Source organism: Leguminivora glycinivorella, chromosome Z, assembly GCF_023078275.1.
Source record: "Leguminivora glycinivorella isolate SPB_JAAS2020 chromosome Z, LegGlyc_1.1, whole genome shotgun sequence".
NCBI classification, from domain to species: domain Eukaryota; kingdom Metazoa; phylum Arthropoda; class Insecta; order Lepidoptera; family Tortricidae; genus Leguminivora; species Leguminivora glycinivorella.
In genome coordinates, this window is record NC_062998.1 from 3,418,446 (window position 1) to 3,439,639 (window position 21,194).

The 21,194-nt window shown below is 38.1% G+C and overlaps 2 protein-coding genes and 1 non-coding gene across 4 annotated transcripts in view; all 3 read right to left on the reverse strand.

Moving 5' to 3' along the window:
- Positions 1-233, reverse strand: part of LOC125241238 — a 6,733-nt gene extending 6,500 nt beyond the window's left edge. Inside the window, exon 1 of the mRNA XM_048149605.1 lies at positions 12-233. The gene's annotated coding sequence lies outside the window, so the exon portion shown is untranslated. The remainder of the gene's footprint in view (positions 1-11) is intronic.
- Positions 234-1,628: 1,395 nt separating this feature from the next.
- Positions 1,629-14,769, reverse strand: LOC125241242 (tRNA N(3)-methylcytidine methyltransferase METTL6). Of its 2 annotated transcripts, none has more exons than XM_048149614.1 (12): positions 13,990-14,769; positions 13,457-13,611; positions 11,979-12,031; positions 11,375-11,399; positions 11,113-11,161; positions 10,822-10,877; positions 10,174-10,219; positions 9,904-9,960; positions 9,293-9,344; positions 8,786-8,834; positions 7,516-7,559; positions 1,629-1,715 (listed from the first exon to the last, which is right to left on the reverse strand). In XM_048149614.1, exons 1-3 carry the CDS (start codon positions 14,646-14,648, stop codon positions 12,027-12,029), a joined length of 819 nt encoding a protein of 272 aa, XP_048005571.1. In that variant the 5' UTR covers positions 14,649-14,769; the 3' UTR covers positions 1,629-1,715; positions 7,516-7,559; positions 8,786-8,834; positions 9,293-9,344; positions 9,904-9,960; positions 10,174-10,219; positions 10,822-10,877; positions 11,113-11,161; positions 11,375-11,399; positions 11,979-12,026. The 2 variants fall into 2 exon arrangements, with proteins under 2 accessions (XP_048005571.1, XP_048005570.1); XM_048149613.1 differs by having other exon boundaries at positions 8,786-8,837.
- LOC125241983 lies at positions 11,222-11,306 on the reverse strand. Its single transcript, XR_007178813.1, has one exon. It is a non-coding gene; the product is annotated as a small nucleolar RNA snR60/Z15/Z230/Z193/J17 (small nucleolar RNA).
- Positions 14,770-21,194: the final 6,425 nt, after the last annotated feature.

Below are 21,194 nucleotides of genomic sequence, written 5' to 3' on the forward strand. Positions count from 1 at the left end.
TCTAGACTTACGTCAGGGGGCGGTCTGTACCGATAAATAGTGAGGCCGACGTCTCCTCTGGCGAGTAGGGCCTGGAAATCGGCCCAGTCCCGCCCTGGCCTGCACGCGAAACATGGCACACTGAAAACACGCCGGTTATTGTTAACAGACCTTGCTGGTCCGGCCGTTGATGTAAATATTAGAGATAACTGTATAAAGTCTGTTCGGAAAGAGAAGAGTCGTGAAATGTATGAGGTCTAATACGATCCACGACTCTTTATGTTTCCGAACAATTACCTACTGTGGAATTTATAATTAACTCTTCTGATCTACATAGAAGTGAAGGCAGAACATTTCAGTTTTATTATTCTCTATCCACCATTCATTATACAGCTATTACAGCAAACACTGGTTTGACTCGGGACCCGATTAGCAAAGTCAGTAACTTAACTTATCTACACCTATGCACAATTGTTGTGCATGGCCTACTAAATTGTTTGACTGTGAATTCCTGTAGATAGAAAGGTTTAGGGATAATTACAGTGAAAATCAAGCAATAATGAGTAATGAGACATGTCACATTTTTGCGATAATGGAAATGCCAACTACCAACACGATATACTTATCTAGCAATTACTATTTACCCTTTCGTAAGTATCATCGTTACAGAAGATGAACTAAATAATATATAAACTGATTCGCAACATTCAAGCCATCATAAATCTGCGCCACATGTGTGCAACCTATGCAGCAGACAACTGTGTCAAAACTTTTTTGACATTTAAGTAGCTCTATGATCTGTGTCTGACCATGTTTTATTTTTGAAAATTCGTTTACTTTTGGCCCATGAAGGAGGTTGTCAAAGATCGAGATAAAGTTTCTGGTCTTGGGATTTATACTATTACAAGCCCATTATTTGTATGACGTCTTTCCCAAACAATGGTATTCCGGACCTTTGGGAGGCGTGCGCGGGGCCGAAGCCAACGCGTAGAGGCCCTTTCGACACTTTAATGAAATGTAAGGGGTACACCGAGCGGATGTTGCCCTTGCCCGTATCTTCAAGCCCATTGATATTATTATTAAGACTTTGAGTATTCTCGAAACAGCCGTAGTTGAAACCGGTAAGATCTTTCCTGCTAGTTCGCTCCTTAACTTCACGTTTATTCCTATTTTATGCTGCACTATAATAGGATTAAAAGGAGATTAGAAAGGACTTTTTTTAGTAACTTGTTTTCTAAAACATTACTCATAAAGTCATCAGGACCCGGATTACGCATGGGATGCATGGAACCACAGAACTTAATTTAGATAGAAGAAACAAATTCATATTTGTATAGGGGCCGAGCGTGTCAAATTTTGTACTGAAGTTGATTCTTGCCTGTAATTTTAAATATGTCTCAGGCTCTTGATTGTTCATAATTTTTGTGTTGTTGCAATTGAATATCACGTAACGAGGCATTTTTTATGTTTTGGTTGACTTCAACTTACAAAAATTGACGCCCGAAAGCTGCAAGCTGCGAGTAAAGACGGACAACTCAGTGGATTTCACTGAGTTCATTTGACACGCTAAGTAGATACGTTTGCTTGATCTATGGTATATATGACATCTGTGCGAGGAACTGAGAATCAACAAAGAATCAAACAATAAATTTGGTACGTTCATTTATTATGTCGTCGCAATAACTAAATACATTATTATATCATTTAGGTTCCAAAATCTCAGCTGCGTTCCATACCTGTAAACAAAAAAGGGTTTGAAAATAAATAAATCTATAAAAATATCAATAACCGAACCACATACAAGGTATTTTCACACATTTCGTAGTGTCTATATCGTATTTTGTCGGAAACGTTCATTGATGTGACGTCAATCCTTCTATACTGATTACAAACGTCATACTCCCTGGCAGAACCACATCGTCTTTCGTAAACATAAGCATGTCAGAAAATATCTATAAGATATCTATAAAATTCTATACTCCTAGTTTCTGTGTAAATCTAATTTCAAAGTGGTTCTGCTACAGAGCTTCCTCCCAGCAGAACCACCAAGATATTCTTCTAACTACACATGCTATTAACACGTATACCACATCAAATAATTCTTTATTAATTCTATATTTATCTAGTTTATTAAATCACTCTGTTTATTCTGAAGACACGAATTTACGACATGTCAAATTAAATAGACTGAACAACGCCTTGATGCAAAGCTTTGCAAAGATATAGTAGTCATTATTTGCTAAGATGATTTGTACAGGCGCTTGACACATAGTTTTCTTTAAAGTTTGACATGTCGTTAATTTGTGTATTCAGAATAAAATAGAGTGATATAGTAAGGTAGATAAATATAGAATTATTTGATGTGCTGTACGTGTAAATAGCATGTGTAGTTAGAAGAATATATTGGTGGTTCTGCTGGGAAGAAAGAATATATTGGTGGTTCTGCTGGGAAGAAGCTCTGTAGCAGAACCACTTTGAAATTAGATTTACACAAAAACTAGGCATATAGAATTTTTCCAAGTGGTCTTAGAATTTTATAGATATCTTATATATATTTTCTGATAAGTTAATGTTTCCGAAAGACAATGTGGTTCTGCCGGAGAGCATGACGTGATTACAATATCAACACATTGATGCGTTTCCGTGAAAATACTTGATAGGCCCCGACATGCAGTTAGTGAATGAAAGGGGCATTCCACGAAAATGTCGCTTACGACATGCTTTTGCCTTGTATGGCAGCTATTTCATTGAAATCTGTAAAGATCGAGAAAATACTGCTAATTTGTTAAGCAAGTCATCAAAGATTGTCAGACACAATTACGCTTTCTCAGTGTCTTCAGAAGTATTAGAAGAATCGCATGTCGTAAGCTACATTCCCATGGAATGCCCCAGAAAGAGTACGGAAGAGTGCGGCCAAAAGTGAGCCCGGACGTACCGTAACCTTCACAACGTTCTGTACAATAAAATTGCCCTGTCGTGCGTCCATATAACCGCAACAGCGTCGGGCGCTGATACGGCAGTTTTGACCACGTTGCTATCCGTCTGTGTACAGGGGGTGCGGCCAGGAGGACCGTACTCCCAAAGGTCAGACAGTGTCCGGAGACACTGGGTGACCTTGTCAGACGGGCGTTGGTGGCGAATGGGGGACGAGGGGAAATGGAGCCCTTGGGTGTTTAATTAAAGTACTTCGGATACGAAGGGAAATTTTAAATAGGAATTGTTTGCAAGGCAAGGCACGAGTCCATCCACATCTGACGAACGCTTCGGGAATATACTCTCTCGTACATTACTGGTTCCGTCCTAGCGAGTGTGAGACCTAGTACTTATGTGATAGTTGGCAGCGGTATATCGTTAATTGGTGTCACTTGTGTATTCTACTATTCTCCCACCATTCCAATGCAATGCTTTGTGTTGCAGCGTATGCACTTGTTTTATCCTGCCTAAGAAATTTCGTCATATGATCTGCACCTGAAGAGCGCCCGAGGCATATCGGTTCTCATATTTTAGGCAGCCCCTTGATTTTGATGCGCCTATCATAACCAACTGCGCCAGAGTCGAGTACTAGCACCTTTCGCCAGTTGTGTGCGGACTTACATGAGCCCCTACAGATAAGGATCGTTGGTTTTTATGGAGGTTTACTTTTTTAGGTTTCTGTAAGTCAATTCAGAGATTCTCGCAGCTGAGGGTAAAGTAAGGAAGTATTTTCTACAAGTTTCTTGCCAGACCAATTTCTCTTTCATTCGATTACAGTAACAGTAACTTTTGACACATTCAAATTAAATAGATGCCCAAGATTGTGGTTAGAAAATTCAGAATGCCGATAGATCAGTTACGAAATATTTGTTTCAGTACAGATGGAACTTTTTTTACGCACTAGTGCGATAAATGGTTCATTATATGCCAGCTCGAAACCTCGGGAGGGTCATCTGTACTGAAAAAACGTCGTACTATAGTTACGACACACGTGCGAAAAGGAAATCCGTGACTCGTGTCGATATAAACACGACCGATTTAATTTATCGCCACTCATTACGAACTTCCTTTTTTCCGCACTTGTATCGTTATGTACTAATCCGTCTAGTGGCCGTAGATACCTACTAGTAAGTGCGACACTTGCGACCAAATATTTTTTTCGAACAAATCGATATCGTGTAAAATAAAGTGCGCCTACCATATTACAGCTAATTTAATTATTTGAATTACATATCCATAAAATATCCCATAACCCTGGTTAGTAGTTAGTAAGCGTATGAAGTGGGATTAGTATAGGTACAATGATAAGCAGTTAGTCCGCCTCCACCATGCCCAATGATTCTGACAAGCTCGCCCAGTATTAAAAGCAATTATGAATAGATGTAGTCTTTGCGGTAAGTTTTCAAAATAAAATGAACTTCAAATTAATGAATGGGACACTCCGTAACGAATTTGTTCCCTCAGTTTTTTTAGCTAACTAATTAAGTAATTACTCTTTTCAAAACTTTCCGCAGGAGCAATAGCATTTATTAATAACCCTACCGCTAAACTCTAAGACAGTTGGTGAAAAGAAAGGTTGAGGCCTCATTTAAAAAGCTGCTCACCGGCAGTCTTGAGTTTAGCGGTAGAGCAATAGTATAATGATACTGTCGTATGACAGATATGATTATACTTATACCCATGTAATTAAACCAATAGTTTTATTATAACTAAAGAAACTTATTTCGTGATATTAATTACAACTCTAGTGGTTGTATTGGTATCAGTTAAGAGCCTCTGACATAGTTCAAAATTATTTGTAAGGAACAAAGCATTCATCATAGTAGATATTGTTAGAAGGATATTAAATTATTATCACATTTACATACTTTGTTCTCATCTCTCGCGAATGGTATTACATATCTCAGAGACTCCATAAATCAAAATTACATTTACCCCTGGTGTTACCACACCAATTGATCGACTTCGACATAGAACACTTGACGTCTAACCGATAGTTATCCATTAATGTTACATTTTTGTTAAAAAGCTCTGTAGAACTATTTTGTTTCACTGTGAAATATTTAATATTTAGGTACAGATGTAGTGCGAAAAGGGTTTTCCGTCGTATTTTTTCGGAAACGTTCGTATTTGTCAATGTCAGTACATCTCGTTCTGAGACTGACTGAAATAGCATGACACGATCGTACGTTTCCGTAACAAAGCGAAGGCAAATCTAGGTTGTTTCTACCCGGACAAACCGGTCAGTGTTCACGTCACCTGTTCGATGTCAACGTCGATCGATGGTGTGCTACTCTGCGGCGGCGCCACCATAATGAAATTCAACTAATTATATGTTAAAATGATGTTCGTAAGACGTACAGTATGTACGTATAATTTTATGACTGTACCTATAGCGGGAAACGAAATAATGGGCTTTTATTGTGGCGCCGCGCGCCGCCAGGGAGCATACTCTGCAGCGGCGCCACTCAGTTCTCATAGATAGAAATGACATCATCTACTTTATTCTCATGGGAATTGATGTACCAATGCTGTTTATTATGTACGTATTGAAAAAATCACTATAACTTAGTAAATGTATGTACTTTCAGTAATTCCGCATTCCGCCTGAACGGTATGAGCTAGTATGTAAGGAGGTGTACCTACGGGTAAGCGAGAGGGAGATATGTTCCTTCCCGCTCGCTCCCGCGCTCGGCGCGTTTCGTTCTAGGTTTTAATAATTATTATTAACACTTTCGCTACCAAGAACCCGACTGTCGGGCACACCGCTCGTAGAAGCGTAGCCGATTACATGGGGAAACCCGTATGTAGCGAAAATGTCGTAGCGCCGCGTAGAGCCCGGTTTCGAAAGTGTTAAATTTATGCCCCTGTTGTACACTTTGCTTTTCACTTCGATTGCGAGGAATTAATTATATTTTTCTCGGCAATTTACACCACGAAATTGTCGTGAAGCGAAAGAGCATAATAGGTACATAAGATAACCAATTCCCGCCAACTTTTTTTTCAACATGTGATCAGAGTTTCAGGCGCTTGGTTTTTTGCCAAGTCAAACATTTTTTAAACGGGAAGTAATCGAATCCTATTTTATTTTATTTACTTAATTTAATGACAGAAAATACGGAATTCTAATAAATTATAGCAAAACTAAAATAACCTATCAAAGTTTTGTCACCTACACAATTTTATTGCTCAATAAAATTGTGCATCCTTTTCTATTGCTATAGAAAAGGATGCAAATAGTTTTCTTTGTTCTTATTTACTGACAGATTTAAATTGTTTGACAGTGTTTACATAATGTAATTTTTTTTAAAGAGAGTATAATTTTAGGAATCATAGTATATAAATATAGTATCGTTGGCAGGCATTTCTGTATAAGTATAACAAAAAAAATTCGTTTTCACTTCTCATGCTCGAAAAGTGCACCTTTATGTAGTGCGAAGACGACATAAAATCGCATTTTACATTCTAGAGCATAAAGTAGGTACAATTTTCTTCTAAGGCCGGCAACAGACAGTCTTAAAATTCATAATCTTAAAAAACAAGAGTGTGTGTGGACAGTCGCGAAATTATATGTAACTCCGTGCACTCGATCTGATTTTTGTACTGATTATGACTTTATCGAATTATGAATTTTAAGACTGTCTGTTGCCGTGCCGGCCTAAGACTAAGGTAATCGGTCTCAAGAGACAAACAGTTAAAAGTTTAAAACATATTGCAAAATTTTATTGAGCAATAAAATTGTGTAGGTGACAAAACTTTGATAGGTTATTTTAGTTTTGCTATAATTTATTAGAATTCTGTCATTAAATTAAGTAAATAAAATAAAATAGGATTCGATTACTTATCGTTTAAAAAATGTTTGACTTGGCAAAAACCAAGCGTCTGAAACTCTGATCACATGTTGAAAAAAAAAGTTGGCGGGAATTGGTTATCTTATGTACCTATTATGTTCTTTCGCTTTACGACAATTTCGTGGTGTAAATTGCCGAGAAAAATATATAATAATAATTCCCCGCAATCGAAGTGAAAAGCAGTGTACAACAGGGGCATAAATTTAATAATTATTATTGAAACCTAGAACGAAACGCGCAAAGCGCGGGAGCGAGCGGGAAGGAACATATCTCCCTCTCGCTTACCCGTAGGTACACCTCCTTACATACTAGCTCATACCGTTCAGGCGGAATGCGGAATTACTGAAAGTACATACATTTACTAAGTTATAGTGATTTTTTCAATACGTACATAATAAACAGCATATTGGTACATCAATTTCCATGAGAAAAAAGTAGATGATGTCATTTCTATCTATGAGAACTGAGTGGCGCCGCTGCAGAGTATGCTCCCTGGGGAGTATGCCACAATAAAAGCCCATTATTTCGTTTCCCGCTATAGGTACAGTCATAAAATTATACGTACATACTGTACGTCTTACGAACATCATTTTAACATATAATTAGTTGAATTTCATTATGGTGGCGCCGCCGCAGAGTAGCATACGATCGATGCCATCGTATTAGTACAGTAGTAGGTAATACTGAAAAATATAGTTAAAAAAATACAAACCTGTAAAGTTTTTCTCTGCAGCACACCGAAGTCTATCCTTATACCTACGAAAACGAAAAATACTTTCAAACCAATAATATTACTGAAGATAAGGATTATTTATATTACTGTGCTCAGACGTGTTAGTTATCAACAGGGTTTAATGGGTTCTCTCTGTTGAGGGAGACCTGAAGGTCTGGTCATCATGCGAATAGAGACGGTCAAGCTAATCTTGTCCCTAAAGGCGGCAAATTTAAAAAAGCCCTACATGAGCTCACCGGGAAAATCTTCAGAAAGCGAGTGCCTTTCCAAACCTCTACGGAATCACCGATAAACCATAACACTTAAACATATTGAAAATGTAGGGGGGCGAAGGTTAGTGATCGTCAGAATGGCGGGTGTACATCAAGCAATCCTGGTGTGGTATACGTCAGGAGTTAGTGCTAGCAATGTGCCAAATGTGCGCCAAAATTCGAGCAATGTGCTCTTTGAACTCCAGAGATATTTAAGAAAATAATGACACCCGCCATTCTGACGTCAGGTTCGCGGGTGTACTTCCAGTTCTAGCTAATGGCTGCCTACTAAAGGGTGAAAGTACTGCCTAAGGTTAGTGCTCGCAATGTGCTTCCACATCTATGAAACACAAACTAATTCAGAGAGCCGTTGAAGAGTAATATAGGATTGAATAAATATATCTATAAGTATCACTTTTTTGTGAAAAGCGCCTGCATGTTATTGCTGCATTGCAGGCAATGAACATTGCTATTTTGTTTCAGCAGGCGTTATAGATATATTTATTCAATCCCATATTACTCTTCAACGGCTCTCTGAATTAGTGTGTGTTTCATACATGTGGACGCACATTGCGAGCACTAACCTTAGGCAGTATTTTCAGCCTCGAGTAAGCAGCCATTAGCTAGAACTGGAAGTACACCCGCCAACCTGACGTCAGAATGGCGGGTGTCATTAATTTCTTAAATATCTCTGGAGTTCAAAAAGCACATTGCTCGAATTTTGGCGCACATTTGGCACATTGCTAGCACTAACTCCTGACGTATACCACACTAGGATTGCTTGATGTACACCCGCCATTCTGACGCTCACGAAGGTTATCGTCCGTCCATAGAAAAGTTGAATATCGTACCTTTTTTAGTGACAAGATTTTCTTCACCGTCTTTAGAGCTACACTAACACTACCTTATCATAATGCGTAAGATGTCGCTTAAGAATTGTCTATCTTATATTTATAAAAAAAATCCAACATTGGAAATATTAGATTTGAAAAAAGTACCTGCAAGATGCCATTCCGCCATTTTGTGATTCGTCATGTCATTCAGTACCTGCTGCCAAAAAGAACACGATTTTTACTAATATTCTAAAAGCAAACTATACAATGAATCAATTAGGGTGAAATCAGACGCGAAGATGGTCAACATGGTGTTTTGGGTTCGCTCTGTTGAGGGAGACCTGAAGGTCGAAGTCATCATGCACATAGCTGCTAAATTACCTAAATGTGTCAACATTGAGCAACGTGGGGCGGAACTTAGATATTGCAAACGAGGGTTAGTTAAAAGACAAGAGTTAGCAATATTCTTACGCCTCGAGTAACACACAATGTTTTTCATCGCACTTGCAATACAAAAAAGCTAAAAATTTCAGAACTTCCACGGAAGAACGATTTTACTATAAATCTTGCTACGCCTGCGTGCAATTTCACATTTACTGTAGGAGTGGGATGAAAGAATAGTAATAACCATAAGTATCATAGCTTTATATATTACACACAAACAGTCCTTACCTCCAATGCATACATCTTCAGCTGTAGCTCCTATTCTGCTTTCATTGAATACCTTAAAATAAATACTTATATTAATATAGAAGTAAGCAAACTAATTATATATTAAATATCAGTGTGTAAATCAGACGAAAAGGTGGTCAACAGTGTAGTTTGGGTTCGCTCTGTTGAGGGAGACCTGAAGGTCGGGTCATCATCGTCGGCTCTCTTAGCATCAGCACCTGAGTGCGATTTATTTGCTGGCAGATGGAGTGCTGTGCGCGATGAATTATTGAGGTTCTGCGAGAGGATGGATGTACGTCTTTCAACAGTTTATCATGTATAAAAAATGTTTTGTACTTGTTTTTAGTTTTTAGTTTTGCAGTGATTTAGTATTTAATACTGTCATGCTGTATCACTATTTTTGAAATAAATAAAATAAATAAATAAAATCATGCACATATGATAGTCTCTTTTAAATTATTCATGACAATTATAAAAAAAAACCTGACACAATTAACCCGTTTAGGAGTTACAGTGCCACAGACATACACACACACATAGCAGTTTAACTTTTAACACCCCTCTTTTTTCGTTTGGGGTTAAAAACAATTTTAATAATACAATCAACTTACAGATTTCCAAAATGGAAGCCAAGCAATGACGAAACTCGCCAGGATGGCGACCATTACCTGTAAAAGAATGTATGGATTAGCTTACTGTACTGTAAAAGTAAAGTCAATTGTATTACATATGAAATTCAGTTGAGATAGTTATGCTAACAGCATTATAATCAGATGTCCCTATCAAGAATCATCACTATGTTATATAAAATCAAGATACTAAAATGTAATCAAAATATAATTATTAATTATAACACTACTTTAAATTGAATAAATACTTACCAAAGACAAAATCGGTCAGCCACTCTCTCTCACCAAGCCATCGCCTCTACAACAGAATATATTATATCGATTATTAAAGCATCTCTAAAAATAAAAATATAATTATTCAAAAACAAATACAAGTCAGTAGGGATAGTTATGTTAACAGCATCATAGTCAGATGTCCCTATCAAAAATCATCACAATAAACACCTAAGTTTACAGTTAATCCTGGATCCGGAAAACATTTCCATGTCTGTCTTTAATAACGTATTTACTTCGTAAATCTAGTGAACTACTTCAAAATCTGGTTACCCTAGACTAGGACACGTTCATTTACAAAGAGACCTACACTGTAAAGTAGGAGTCAACACTGCGGATCAATACATTCGCAATTGCGCTGCAAAGGTCAATAACCCTCCCTTGTAACCTAGGTGATAGACAGGGGGAACTCCCATACAGAATGTGGGTGGACCAATCTTAGTCTCACACAATCAAATCAACCAATTTGTATTTTCACACTAATAACTCTTAATTAAGTCCTTGGTTCGGTAGGGGCGACATTTTCGTCAATCAAAAAGCCCCCAAATAAAGATAAAAAAGCACTTACAATCCTATCTACATATAGATATATTCATTCTAATTTAAAGGGCAATTTTGGATACATACCTAATCAATGATATCTTGATATCTTCAAGCTCAGTAATAAGTAGTGTACTTGGCATCTGTGAAGAAAAAACATCCCTTAGAAAAAAGCCAACCAAACACTTAAAATGAATGATTCTTGTTTATACATCAGATAGGAGCCAAGGAATGTGTGTACATCAAAATGATCAGATGAACTATGAAATCATCATGAAAACTAGAATAGAACTAACTATACTCGGACATTAAGAGTGACAAAATGGCCCTACACTTACAACCCTACTTTTAAACTTTTTCATATAAAAACATATTTACCATTTGTAACTACGGACTCCATTAGCTGGTATCTCTCCTCATGGATCATCTGTAAAGAAAGGCTTTGTAAGAAAAACGGAATTACGTACGTAGCTCAGCTTTATGTGGATGTGATTATCAGATAGGAGCGAAAGACATAAGCAGAGTATGCATCAAAACATTCAGCTGAACTATGAAGTCATCATTTAGTAAGGTTTCTAATCAATATTTCACTTTTATAATTTCATATTCCATAAACTATATTAAAAATACTCTTACTCACCATGCTGGAAGCAATGTTTTAGCATCTGTAAAGAAAAAACAAATGACAATCACATCAAAAATAAAAGATTTAAAACTAAAAAAAAAAGGATAAAACCAGTTCAGTCTGCTTTAGAGCAATTTGTGCATCAGACCTCACAAGAATGGACCTAAGCTAAAGCAAGTCATTCATTCAATCAGTCACTCAGTCGTCCCAAACATCCTTCCTGGAACGTCAAGACATACCGGAGTTAACTAATGTGAGTTAAACATTTTTGTGAGGCGCCCAAGGGTCTCAGCTGCACTGCGCTGTCATCATGACTGGGATTGTGTGTTCCATGCTCATGATGCAATAAATAAATAAGTAAAATACAACAGCAATGTATCTAAGTATGGCCTAATCTACAAATATCACCACACTAACCCAACTATTCCAAAATATACATATTAAAACTATACCTTTCAATTATGAAAATTTTAAAGAAAATTAATCTTGTGATATCATAATTATTAAGAAGCCAATAAAACTGAAGCTCACACATGCGGGTACAACTAAAGCAATCACGTAGATAAATAAAAATACTACAGGTTAATATAAATAATACAAGGTAAACCAAAATACATACCCATTGAATTTAATTTGTCCCATTCAGTCACACATCTCCTGGCAACTCTCAGTCTGAAACAAGCATTTTGCATCAGAAACGGTCCGACCAAACACATTGTGATGGCCCCTAATGACCATTTAATTCAGATAGAGCTAATATACATGCAAAAATCAGGTACATCAATGGTTAGCATTTTTCATCATAAAAAAAAGAAATTGGCCAGTTCATAACTTCATATGCAATTTAAGTATTTAGAATTTTGACTTCATACAAGTCTTATCAATAGATGATACAAGACTAATAACTCTACTACTGAATGTAAAAATGACATGTAATATTGCAAATATTGTGAATAAATAATATGAATATGAATATGGGAGGAACATAATAAGCGGCAACCCACACACAAGCGACGCACGTCGTAAGACGCGGAACGGACGCCAGCGCCGCGCCGCCAGAGTGTAATTTAAAAAACGTCTCCTCAGTACATTTTATATAGGAAGGACGTAAGACGCGCGCCTGTGTGTGGATAGGCCCTAAGAGAGTCAACAGCTGAAGGCTGCCACACACCGCAAAGCGGGACGGGAGCGGGACGGGCGCGGGGCGCGAGCGCCGCGCTGTATAACACTGAATCAAATACGGTGCCACACACCGACGCTCCGCGCACGCCCCGCTCCGCGCCGCGCCCGTCCCGCGCTAACCCGCCCAATCACAACAGGTCGTGTCCCGCTCCCGCCGCGGGACCCGCGCGGGTCCGTCGCGCCGACATTCGGGCATTGTCAGTGTGTGCCTCACCGCGCAGCCAGCGCGCGTGTCACGCGCGCCTACCGCGGCGCTAGCGACCCGCGCCCGTCCCGCTCCCGTCCCGCTTTGCGGTGTGTGGCAGCCTTGACGCTCCAAAGGATATTTCCTGATTGGATGTTGTAAGCAACTTAAATACAATTTTTAAACCATACATATAAACACAGCAAATATGATTTGGAAATTTTTACTACATACCTAGTTTTAGATATGGTTTTCAAATGCTTTAATTAAACAAGCTGCCAAAATAAATGCAAGAAACTACAAAAAACTACACACATCTAAATACAAACTACATTTTGCAAAGCCCTATAAAAAAAACTGCTAAATAGGCCAATCTAACAACAAAAAGGAGTCAATATTCTTGATATCTTGTCTGAAATATAATTAGCCAGGTCCACACAGAGTGGTATGTAAATGTATTAAAATATGTGCTATGCAGTCGTTGGTTTAGCCCAGGCATGTGTACATAGCATGTTTGCCACATAAGGAAATGCCCTCACCACATGCCCCTCTGTGTGGTCCTAATTATTAGACAGAAATATATTCGTTTAAGTACAAATCTGCATTGCAAGTTAGTTTCTAAACAAGACATCAAAGAATTTGTGATTCATTTTAGCAGTGTTGATCATGCTTGCGGAACATACAGGCATAATCAACCTACTTCAGAGGATTTAGTAGAATGTAAGACATACCCTTCTTTTTAAATTTCCCCTGCACAAAGATCCTCGGTACGTCCACACCCTCCTTGAAGTTGACAGTTCTCCGCTGCACATAGCTGTTGGTGAGGATCTCAAAGCCCGCATTGCTGAACAGTGAGGCCAGTTCTTCTTCCGTGAAATAGTAGCTCCTGAAATTAAAGGTATGGTTAATAAAAGAGTATAACACCAATTGCACAATAACATAACTATTAGGGTCACATGTACATTTATGTCATACTATAACCTAACCACAAAATTAAAATTTTGAAAAAACCCCCGACCGTGACATAGTGGACCGATTTTCATGAAACATAGCTAAGAACACTCCCGACTAACTCAGCTTTCAGACAAAAAAAACTAAATCAAAATCTGTTCATCCGTTCGGGAGCTACGATGCCACAGACAGACAAACAGACAGACAAACAGACGGACAGACAGACAGACAGACACGTCAAACTTATAACACACCTTCGTTTTAGCGTCGGGGGTTAAAAATAGTTGAGATTAAGGTTGAACAGTATTATTACCTAGTCCCATCTTGGCGCATATAGAAATTCTCAGCAATCTTGTGGCCAGGTTTGAACCTCAACTGAGCCATGTCGTACCGACCGTAGTCTCTAAACAGCAGGATCCCGCCCGGGCGAAGCACTCGCAACGCGTTTTTAGCTACTTTCTCCCAGCACGCCGGTTGAATGGCAGACAGGACGAAAATAAGGCTGGCTATGTCCACACTCGCTTCCTGAACGTTCTCGAATAAATCGTCAGTAGTCAAGTCAGCGCAAAAAGCAGTCATCTTGCTGGGATCATAGAGCTTATTGTTCTTTACAAACTCGACGGCACGCGGCGAAAAGTCACACGCGTAGAAATAGAAATTGTCAAACCCTTCTACCACTAGCGGGAACAGCATGTTGCCAACGCCACAGCCGAGCTCTAAGAATGTGATTTTCTGCTCTGGATCGAAGTTAATAAGCTCCTGGAATTCACGCGTGGTCCAATGGCGGTCGCGGAAGAACTTAGTTTCATTTCGCTTGTAAAAAATGTCCCAGTGACGCTTGGCGTCGCGTTCGAGCTTTTGCGCCTTCGCTTCGGGTATTAAACGGGAGTTTTGAGCCTCTAAACGCTGTTTCTCTTCGTCGGTGAGCTCCTTCAACCGGTGACCGAACACGTCTTTTTCATCAGTTTCCATCTTCCGATATATTCAATATTTTCCCACCAAAGCAACAGCGATTGAGTAAAACGTCGTAAGGATTGTGTAGACGGGTCTATTTTAGATAAATCTAAGTTAAAAACACTATAATGTCCAAAGAACTTACAGTGACTTAACTGAGGACGACCGACGCCTACCGCGACGCTAAAGGGAAAGAAAGAATGAAAATGAATTGACACTGACAGTAGTGACAGCTCAAAACTGATTTGACTTTGACAGACCGCCAGTTGGGCACCCTAACGAAAAAAATGTGAATCGATTGTTGGGTTCATTCGATTATGCGTTCACAACGAGCTAAGGAAATTATGGCGCTTGCACACTGGGATTAAATTTGACCAACTGCACCGATCCAAAGAGCATTGAATCAAGTTACGTTTTCGTTTACAGATCCTTGTGTGAAATATGAAATCTTATTGTATTCCAATAAAATATCTTTATTACTCACTTTATAAAAACTCCATAATTACTAAAAATTGTAATAGACGGACGCAAAGAGCTTATAATGTAATCACTAGTATCACTACGTTCCATTTGGTTCCACGTACGTATCTAAGGTGCATCTAAGGTCATTACCAAAGTCATTACTCAAACACATCAAGCAAGCTTGAATGTAAGATAGCAAGGGTACTAGAAAGGCATTACTTTTGATGATTGCAGATTTTATTATTGGAATACCTTCGTGGCGAAGCAATCATATTTCGTTAATCCTATCTAACTATACTGTGATAATACTGTGACATAGCCTGAAGTTGAGGTCAAATAGAAAATTTGAATTTCCGCCTTTTCATCGGAAAAGTGTTTCAGTATAAATAAATGAAATTTTATTTACACGAGATGCTGCAGGACCTAATAAGGAGGGAACGCCTTGGCAAATAAAACTTCATTGAAATCAGTCAATAATTTAAAATTTTATTAATAATCATTGCTCTAAACAAAAAATATACGAATGAAAGGGTCTAATAGGTAAAAAAGCTGTCTTAATTCATATAAAAATATGTACACGATTTCTAAATAGGTATAGTAGTGGTTAGATAAGCGACATTTTAAAACTATTCGCAGTTCTGTTTGTATAAGAGAGAGGCAGCAACTAGAGTGAACATTGTGAACAAGTATTACTTTCTCGCTCTAGCAAGTAGCTGCCTCATTCTAGCAGTACGACTGCTTTAGTTATACTTCCGTGAGTACGACAAAATAGAACCGAGAGTAAAATTAAAAGTCCTAAAGTAATATTTAGATATAAGGCGGTTTTTACATTGAAGTAACTTGCGAATCAATATAATAACCGCATATACCATTATTTTTATACAACCACAAGAGTTATAATAAAAGATTAGTTTAGTTTACAATTTCGATAAGACTTTGGATAGCTTCTACATTTACCTTGAGATATTTTATAAGTAGTCCTATAATATTAAATTAATTCAATGAATGTAGTGTCACATTGGCAGTCTTTTTCGAGACATATTGGATTGTTATCAGTCTAAAAAACTGATAATTATGGTATAATAAAAACACGAAGTACACTAACAGAAAACTAAAGATATGTATGTACAAGAATTGACAAAAGTATGGGAACGAATAAATTTTATCTAACAATAGTTAGTACATTAAAATAATATGTATACATGTAGAATAACTTAACAAATTATAGCTAAGAATATATGTAATACTAATTGTGTCAAATAAAGTAAAAGGGGGATTTTACACAACACAAAGACCACCGCTGCTAAACATGATTCATAAACCCCTTTTCATTGTTGAGATATACATTAAGCTGTAGACATAGACATAGGTAACACACACTCGTGTCCAAAACCGGGTCCTCATTGAGCGAGGCATGCCGCGAGGCAATTTCCTCGCGCGGCAAACGTGCCACCACTAAGGCAGTGCGCGCGTTTTGCTTGGCCGAGGCAAGTCTACATGGCACGTTTGCCGCGCTAGGAAAATGCCTTGCGACGTGATCGCTCAGTGTGGACCAGGCTTATATATGACAAACATGTAAGGTATAAACGCACCCTTTTATAATCCATCCATCTGTTACCTGTTGCCTGAACATATTACGAATTACGTCACGTTTATGAAGGAAATAAAAATAATATAATGTAAAAATCGATCCCAGCATTATAAACACTAGTCTAAACTGAATATTATCTGATACAATGACACGAGCCTGTCCTTAAGTTCAATAACGTATTTGTTGTGAAGTAAGTAAGGTAGGCCGGGTAAAATAAAACATTTTGACTAGTCATATTGGCCGGCATATACTACATAGTTATGTAATATGTTATACCCCGGTAACTATTAAAAATCTAAATAAGCAATTTCCAGCTCTAATTTGCTTTTTTAACATTGGCACGTGTGTTATAGGTCTTGTTAAATTTAAAACATTTAGGTATATGTCTTGTTAAATTAACCATTTTTGCCACTCTAGAAAGATGTGACATTCATACTTATTGGAAATAAAATTATAGGATTTACAGATGACCTGAATCTCCATAATTTGCTAGTCAGTACCATAAATACACAACAAAAACATACGTTTGCATGTCAGATTGCCTATCGCGAACAGTCACCGGCAACATAACATCGCACAAAAGGAAGGCTGCATAAATACATCTGACATGCTCTGATTCTAGATATAAGATTATGTCAGATATTTATGCGGCCTCCTTTTTGAACGATGTTATTTCCTGGGACCTGTGACTGAACAACTTTGGATGTTATCTACTGCGCTAACTTCATACGTAAGCGTAAGGCCCTCGTGCACGCTCATATTGGGCGTGCAGTGAGGCGGGGCGTGCGGCGTGCGTGTCAAACTATTGAAGCTCATACAAATGTCCTGAGTCCACGCTGCATAGCGTACACGCCCGTTGCACGCTCCACAGACCGAGCGTCCACTAGGGCCTTACACTAAGGGCCAGTTGAATCAACCACATTTGACAGACACATCATCGTCACGCAGCAGACGTCTATGGAACTTCCCATACAATAAAATTTAACGAACGCTTTAACGGTAGTAACAAATCGAATGTGGTTCGCGATAGGCCCTTAAAATATTATCAAAAGAAACGTTACAAAATCTTGTCGTTCAATTCAAACAATTCTATCACGCGTCATTCCTTACAATACTTTATCAGATTTATCATCATGTACTTAAGAACTCTTCCTACCACTAGGCACAGGCCAATTCACAAGAGCTGGCACGAATGGAGCGAATGAGTAAATGAAAATGTCTAGTATGTGTGTGACAGATTAACCAATAAAATTGTGGCTCTTGACAGTTAAGCTAGGAACAAATTATGGGACGCGTCCGGCGGACGCCGTCCACTGCCGCGATCTAGATAATGTAATGAATATACACTGAATTGTGCAAACTATAGGACTTAAGCCGTGGACGTGGCCTTGAGCGCACTGACGTCCGGCCTCCGGACGTCATCTGGCGCGCTGGATGTTTTAAGACTGTGCACACATTAATAATAAAAAAATATGCCCGATATGTCAGAATTGTACGGTTTCTATGTTCATAGTTCATATCACAGTATAATAATACCAACTTTATATAATTTATGTCTTTACAATTAACATGAATAATATTAAACTTTTCAGTGTTCCAAAAGATGAAGGAAGGAGGCAGCATTGGCTGTTGGCTGTCGATTGTACCGATAAAAGGAAATGTTTCAGAGCGTTCGACAATTTGCACTTTAAGCCTGAAGATTATGACACAGAAAGAAATTTTAAAAATCAGTCCAGTAACGACGGATATATCGTGGCATAAACATTAAATTGAGATACATATATACATGCGAAGAGAATTGAAATACGTACGAATTGAGAACCACCTTCCTTGAGATTTGGGGCGGCGCTTAAAAATAAAGATACTGTTTTAAAACGTCCTAGTAATTCATTATTTCCCCATTGACAAATACTTCCCTTATATTTTTGTGGCTATTCCCACTAGTTACCACCAAGTTTTTACCTGTCCTAACTACTGGGATTTCCCCCACATTGTTAATTACCACACCGGGGGTGGCGGGGGTTGATAGATACTGGGATTAGTTTTCCCAGTAGTTACTACCAAAATATTATTGTGATGGTTTAAAGTGACCAAAACACTAAAATATATATTCCATTGCATGCTTTAATAAACACAGGTGTCAGTTAGTAAAAGACAAATACTTATGTAACTCCGTATAGACAGATAAAGTCTAAGAAAAAAACGTACCTCAAAACCATACAGAAAAAGGTACGGTGAGCTAGATGGCGATACACCTTTGGGGTAGGTACGCTCAGATAGATGGCGCTAATATTAATATTTGACATTTTAACACATATCAATATCATATCAAGCTGAGAATATTGTCAAAACGGAGGTTCAAAGGTTTTAAGCCTGTGTCGAGAGATGTAATACGTCAAATTCCGCGGGATATCCCTAATGTATGCTTAATCATGGACACCCTAAAGAAAGAGATGCAAGACCGGCGTGACGTAATTCAAGGTCAAATTTTCTGCACACTTATCAGTCGCGTCCGCGTGACGTATCCCATAATTTGTTCTTAGCTCTGTATCTGTACAATACAGGTGTCACTCATGCAATCAAAGTTTGTTGATTTCATGCGTGCCAGCTTCCAAACAGCGTGTAAACAAACACTAGTACCACTATAACAAATTCAGACACCAATCTTTGCAACATATCATAATGCTCTGATTTTGTGTCTCTTGTATAAAATTCGCGTTAGTAGCAGTTGGTCTAAAACACTAAATATTCCACATTCTTTTTTCCGTTTTATCTTAACTTTAATGCGATATTGATCGATAGAACCCCGCTTTTGCGGTGCTCCTATTCTGTGCAGTTTAGCCTACGACCATTTGAAGAAACCTAACGAACCTAACCTACCTATACCAGTTTATAGCAGGCAGGCATGGTCGCGCGATAAATGATAGAACATCAGGCCGTCCCATATCGCACTATTTAATTTTGTAAGTGCGAAAGGGACGGCCAGATGTTTTATCATTTATCGCGCGACCATACTTGCCTGCCTGGACAATTTCCGTTTTAGACCAGTTGCGACTATACATAAAATTCCTATGGAAGTAAGATTGATATTCAACACTATGTCTATTACGATATTGCTTGCGGTTATTAAGGCGTAATTAAACAATGATAAAGCTTATTTCAGCATTGCTTTCAGGAAGCTCACATACCCGCAACAGAGGTATGTATGTATGTATGTATGTATAAGCTTTAAATAGTTACAGAGTCAGTAATATACAATGTAGGCGGACTTGTCCCTTAGAGGTTGTTTAAAACAAATAGTTTTGCGTTGCCTCGGCCAATTGTGATATCAATTTAAAAAAAAACTTGTAGAAGAGGCCTGTCCATTTCTGATTTAAGTTTTGACCAAGACACGAAATGGAGTCTGGCAAAGTTGTGCCTTTCAAATCATCATGTATAAGAAGACGGGACGACAATACAATGTTGTCACATTTTAATTTCTACTCTTTTTGTCCAGGCTGTGACTACACTTTTACGTCAGTTGCAGGGTTGTGAGCTCAATCAGTCAACAGCAAAGGCCACTGCATGTCTATATACTACTAAAAAACAATCAGCTAGATTAATCAAGGCATTGTTATGTATACAACGAAATTGGATCCTAGGTCACTTTAGAACCTTTGCACAGTAAACGTCAATATAATTTCTATGGCAATTAGAATACGGTGTCAATAAGACATGGTACGTGGCCTAGGATTCAAATTGGTTGATCGTACGGACGTGCTAAGACTGCTAAGACCCTAAGTCGCCATGATATGAATTAAGGCAGTTCTGCATTCAAATGTCACAACAAAATTGAAATTAATTAATGAATCTACGGTTATACTCACGTTATTATATCGCTATTGCTGCGACATGTTTCGGGCCCGTCCTATCAGCGTGCGCGCAACGGGCGGAGCGGCGAGCGACGCGTCCAGTCCACGGAGTTTAGCCGCCGCGTGAACTCCTATAAGCCTGAAGAAGGGCCTTCGAATTGGCCCGAAACATATCGCAGCAATAGCGATATAATAACGTGAGTATAAGCGTCGACTCATTAATTATTTCAATATGTGTCACGTAAGTTTAATGTGTATAAAATTGAAATTAATACTCTTTAAATTAATAATAGTAATTTAGATTATTATTTTTATGGCATCTGGACATTATTTCAAACGTTATTTTCCTACAAAACTTCCTATTCTACTTCATTCAAATTCAACACACCCTACTTAAAAAGGTATTGCGTATAAAGACAAATTATAATGACTCATCTCCACTATTAAGGCAGTTCAAATATTACTATTTCTGTACATTGTATTATGTCCATTTTACGCTACGATTTTTGTAATACACCGAAAAATGCAAAAATGCATTAATACAACAAAATAAGATGAGAGTTACGGTTTAAATAAAATCGATGTAGTACAAAAACCAGACCTACCCATTTACATTATATACTACAACCTCCACGATACGTACAAAGGGTAAACTCATAC

Excerpts from the sequence above, each read along its gene's own strand:
- LOC125241242 (XM_048149614.1), bottom strand. The coding sequence starts at position 14,648 with ATGGAAACTGATGAAAAAGACGTGTTCGGTCACCGGTTGAAGGAGCTC. Across the intron at positions 13,612-13,989 it reads ATGCGCCAAGATGGGACTAG|GAGCTACTATTTCACGGAAG; the intron begins GTAATAATACTG and ends CTTTAATTTCAG.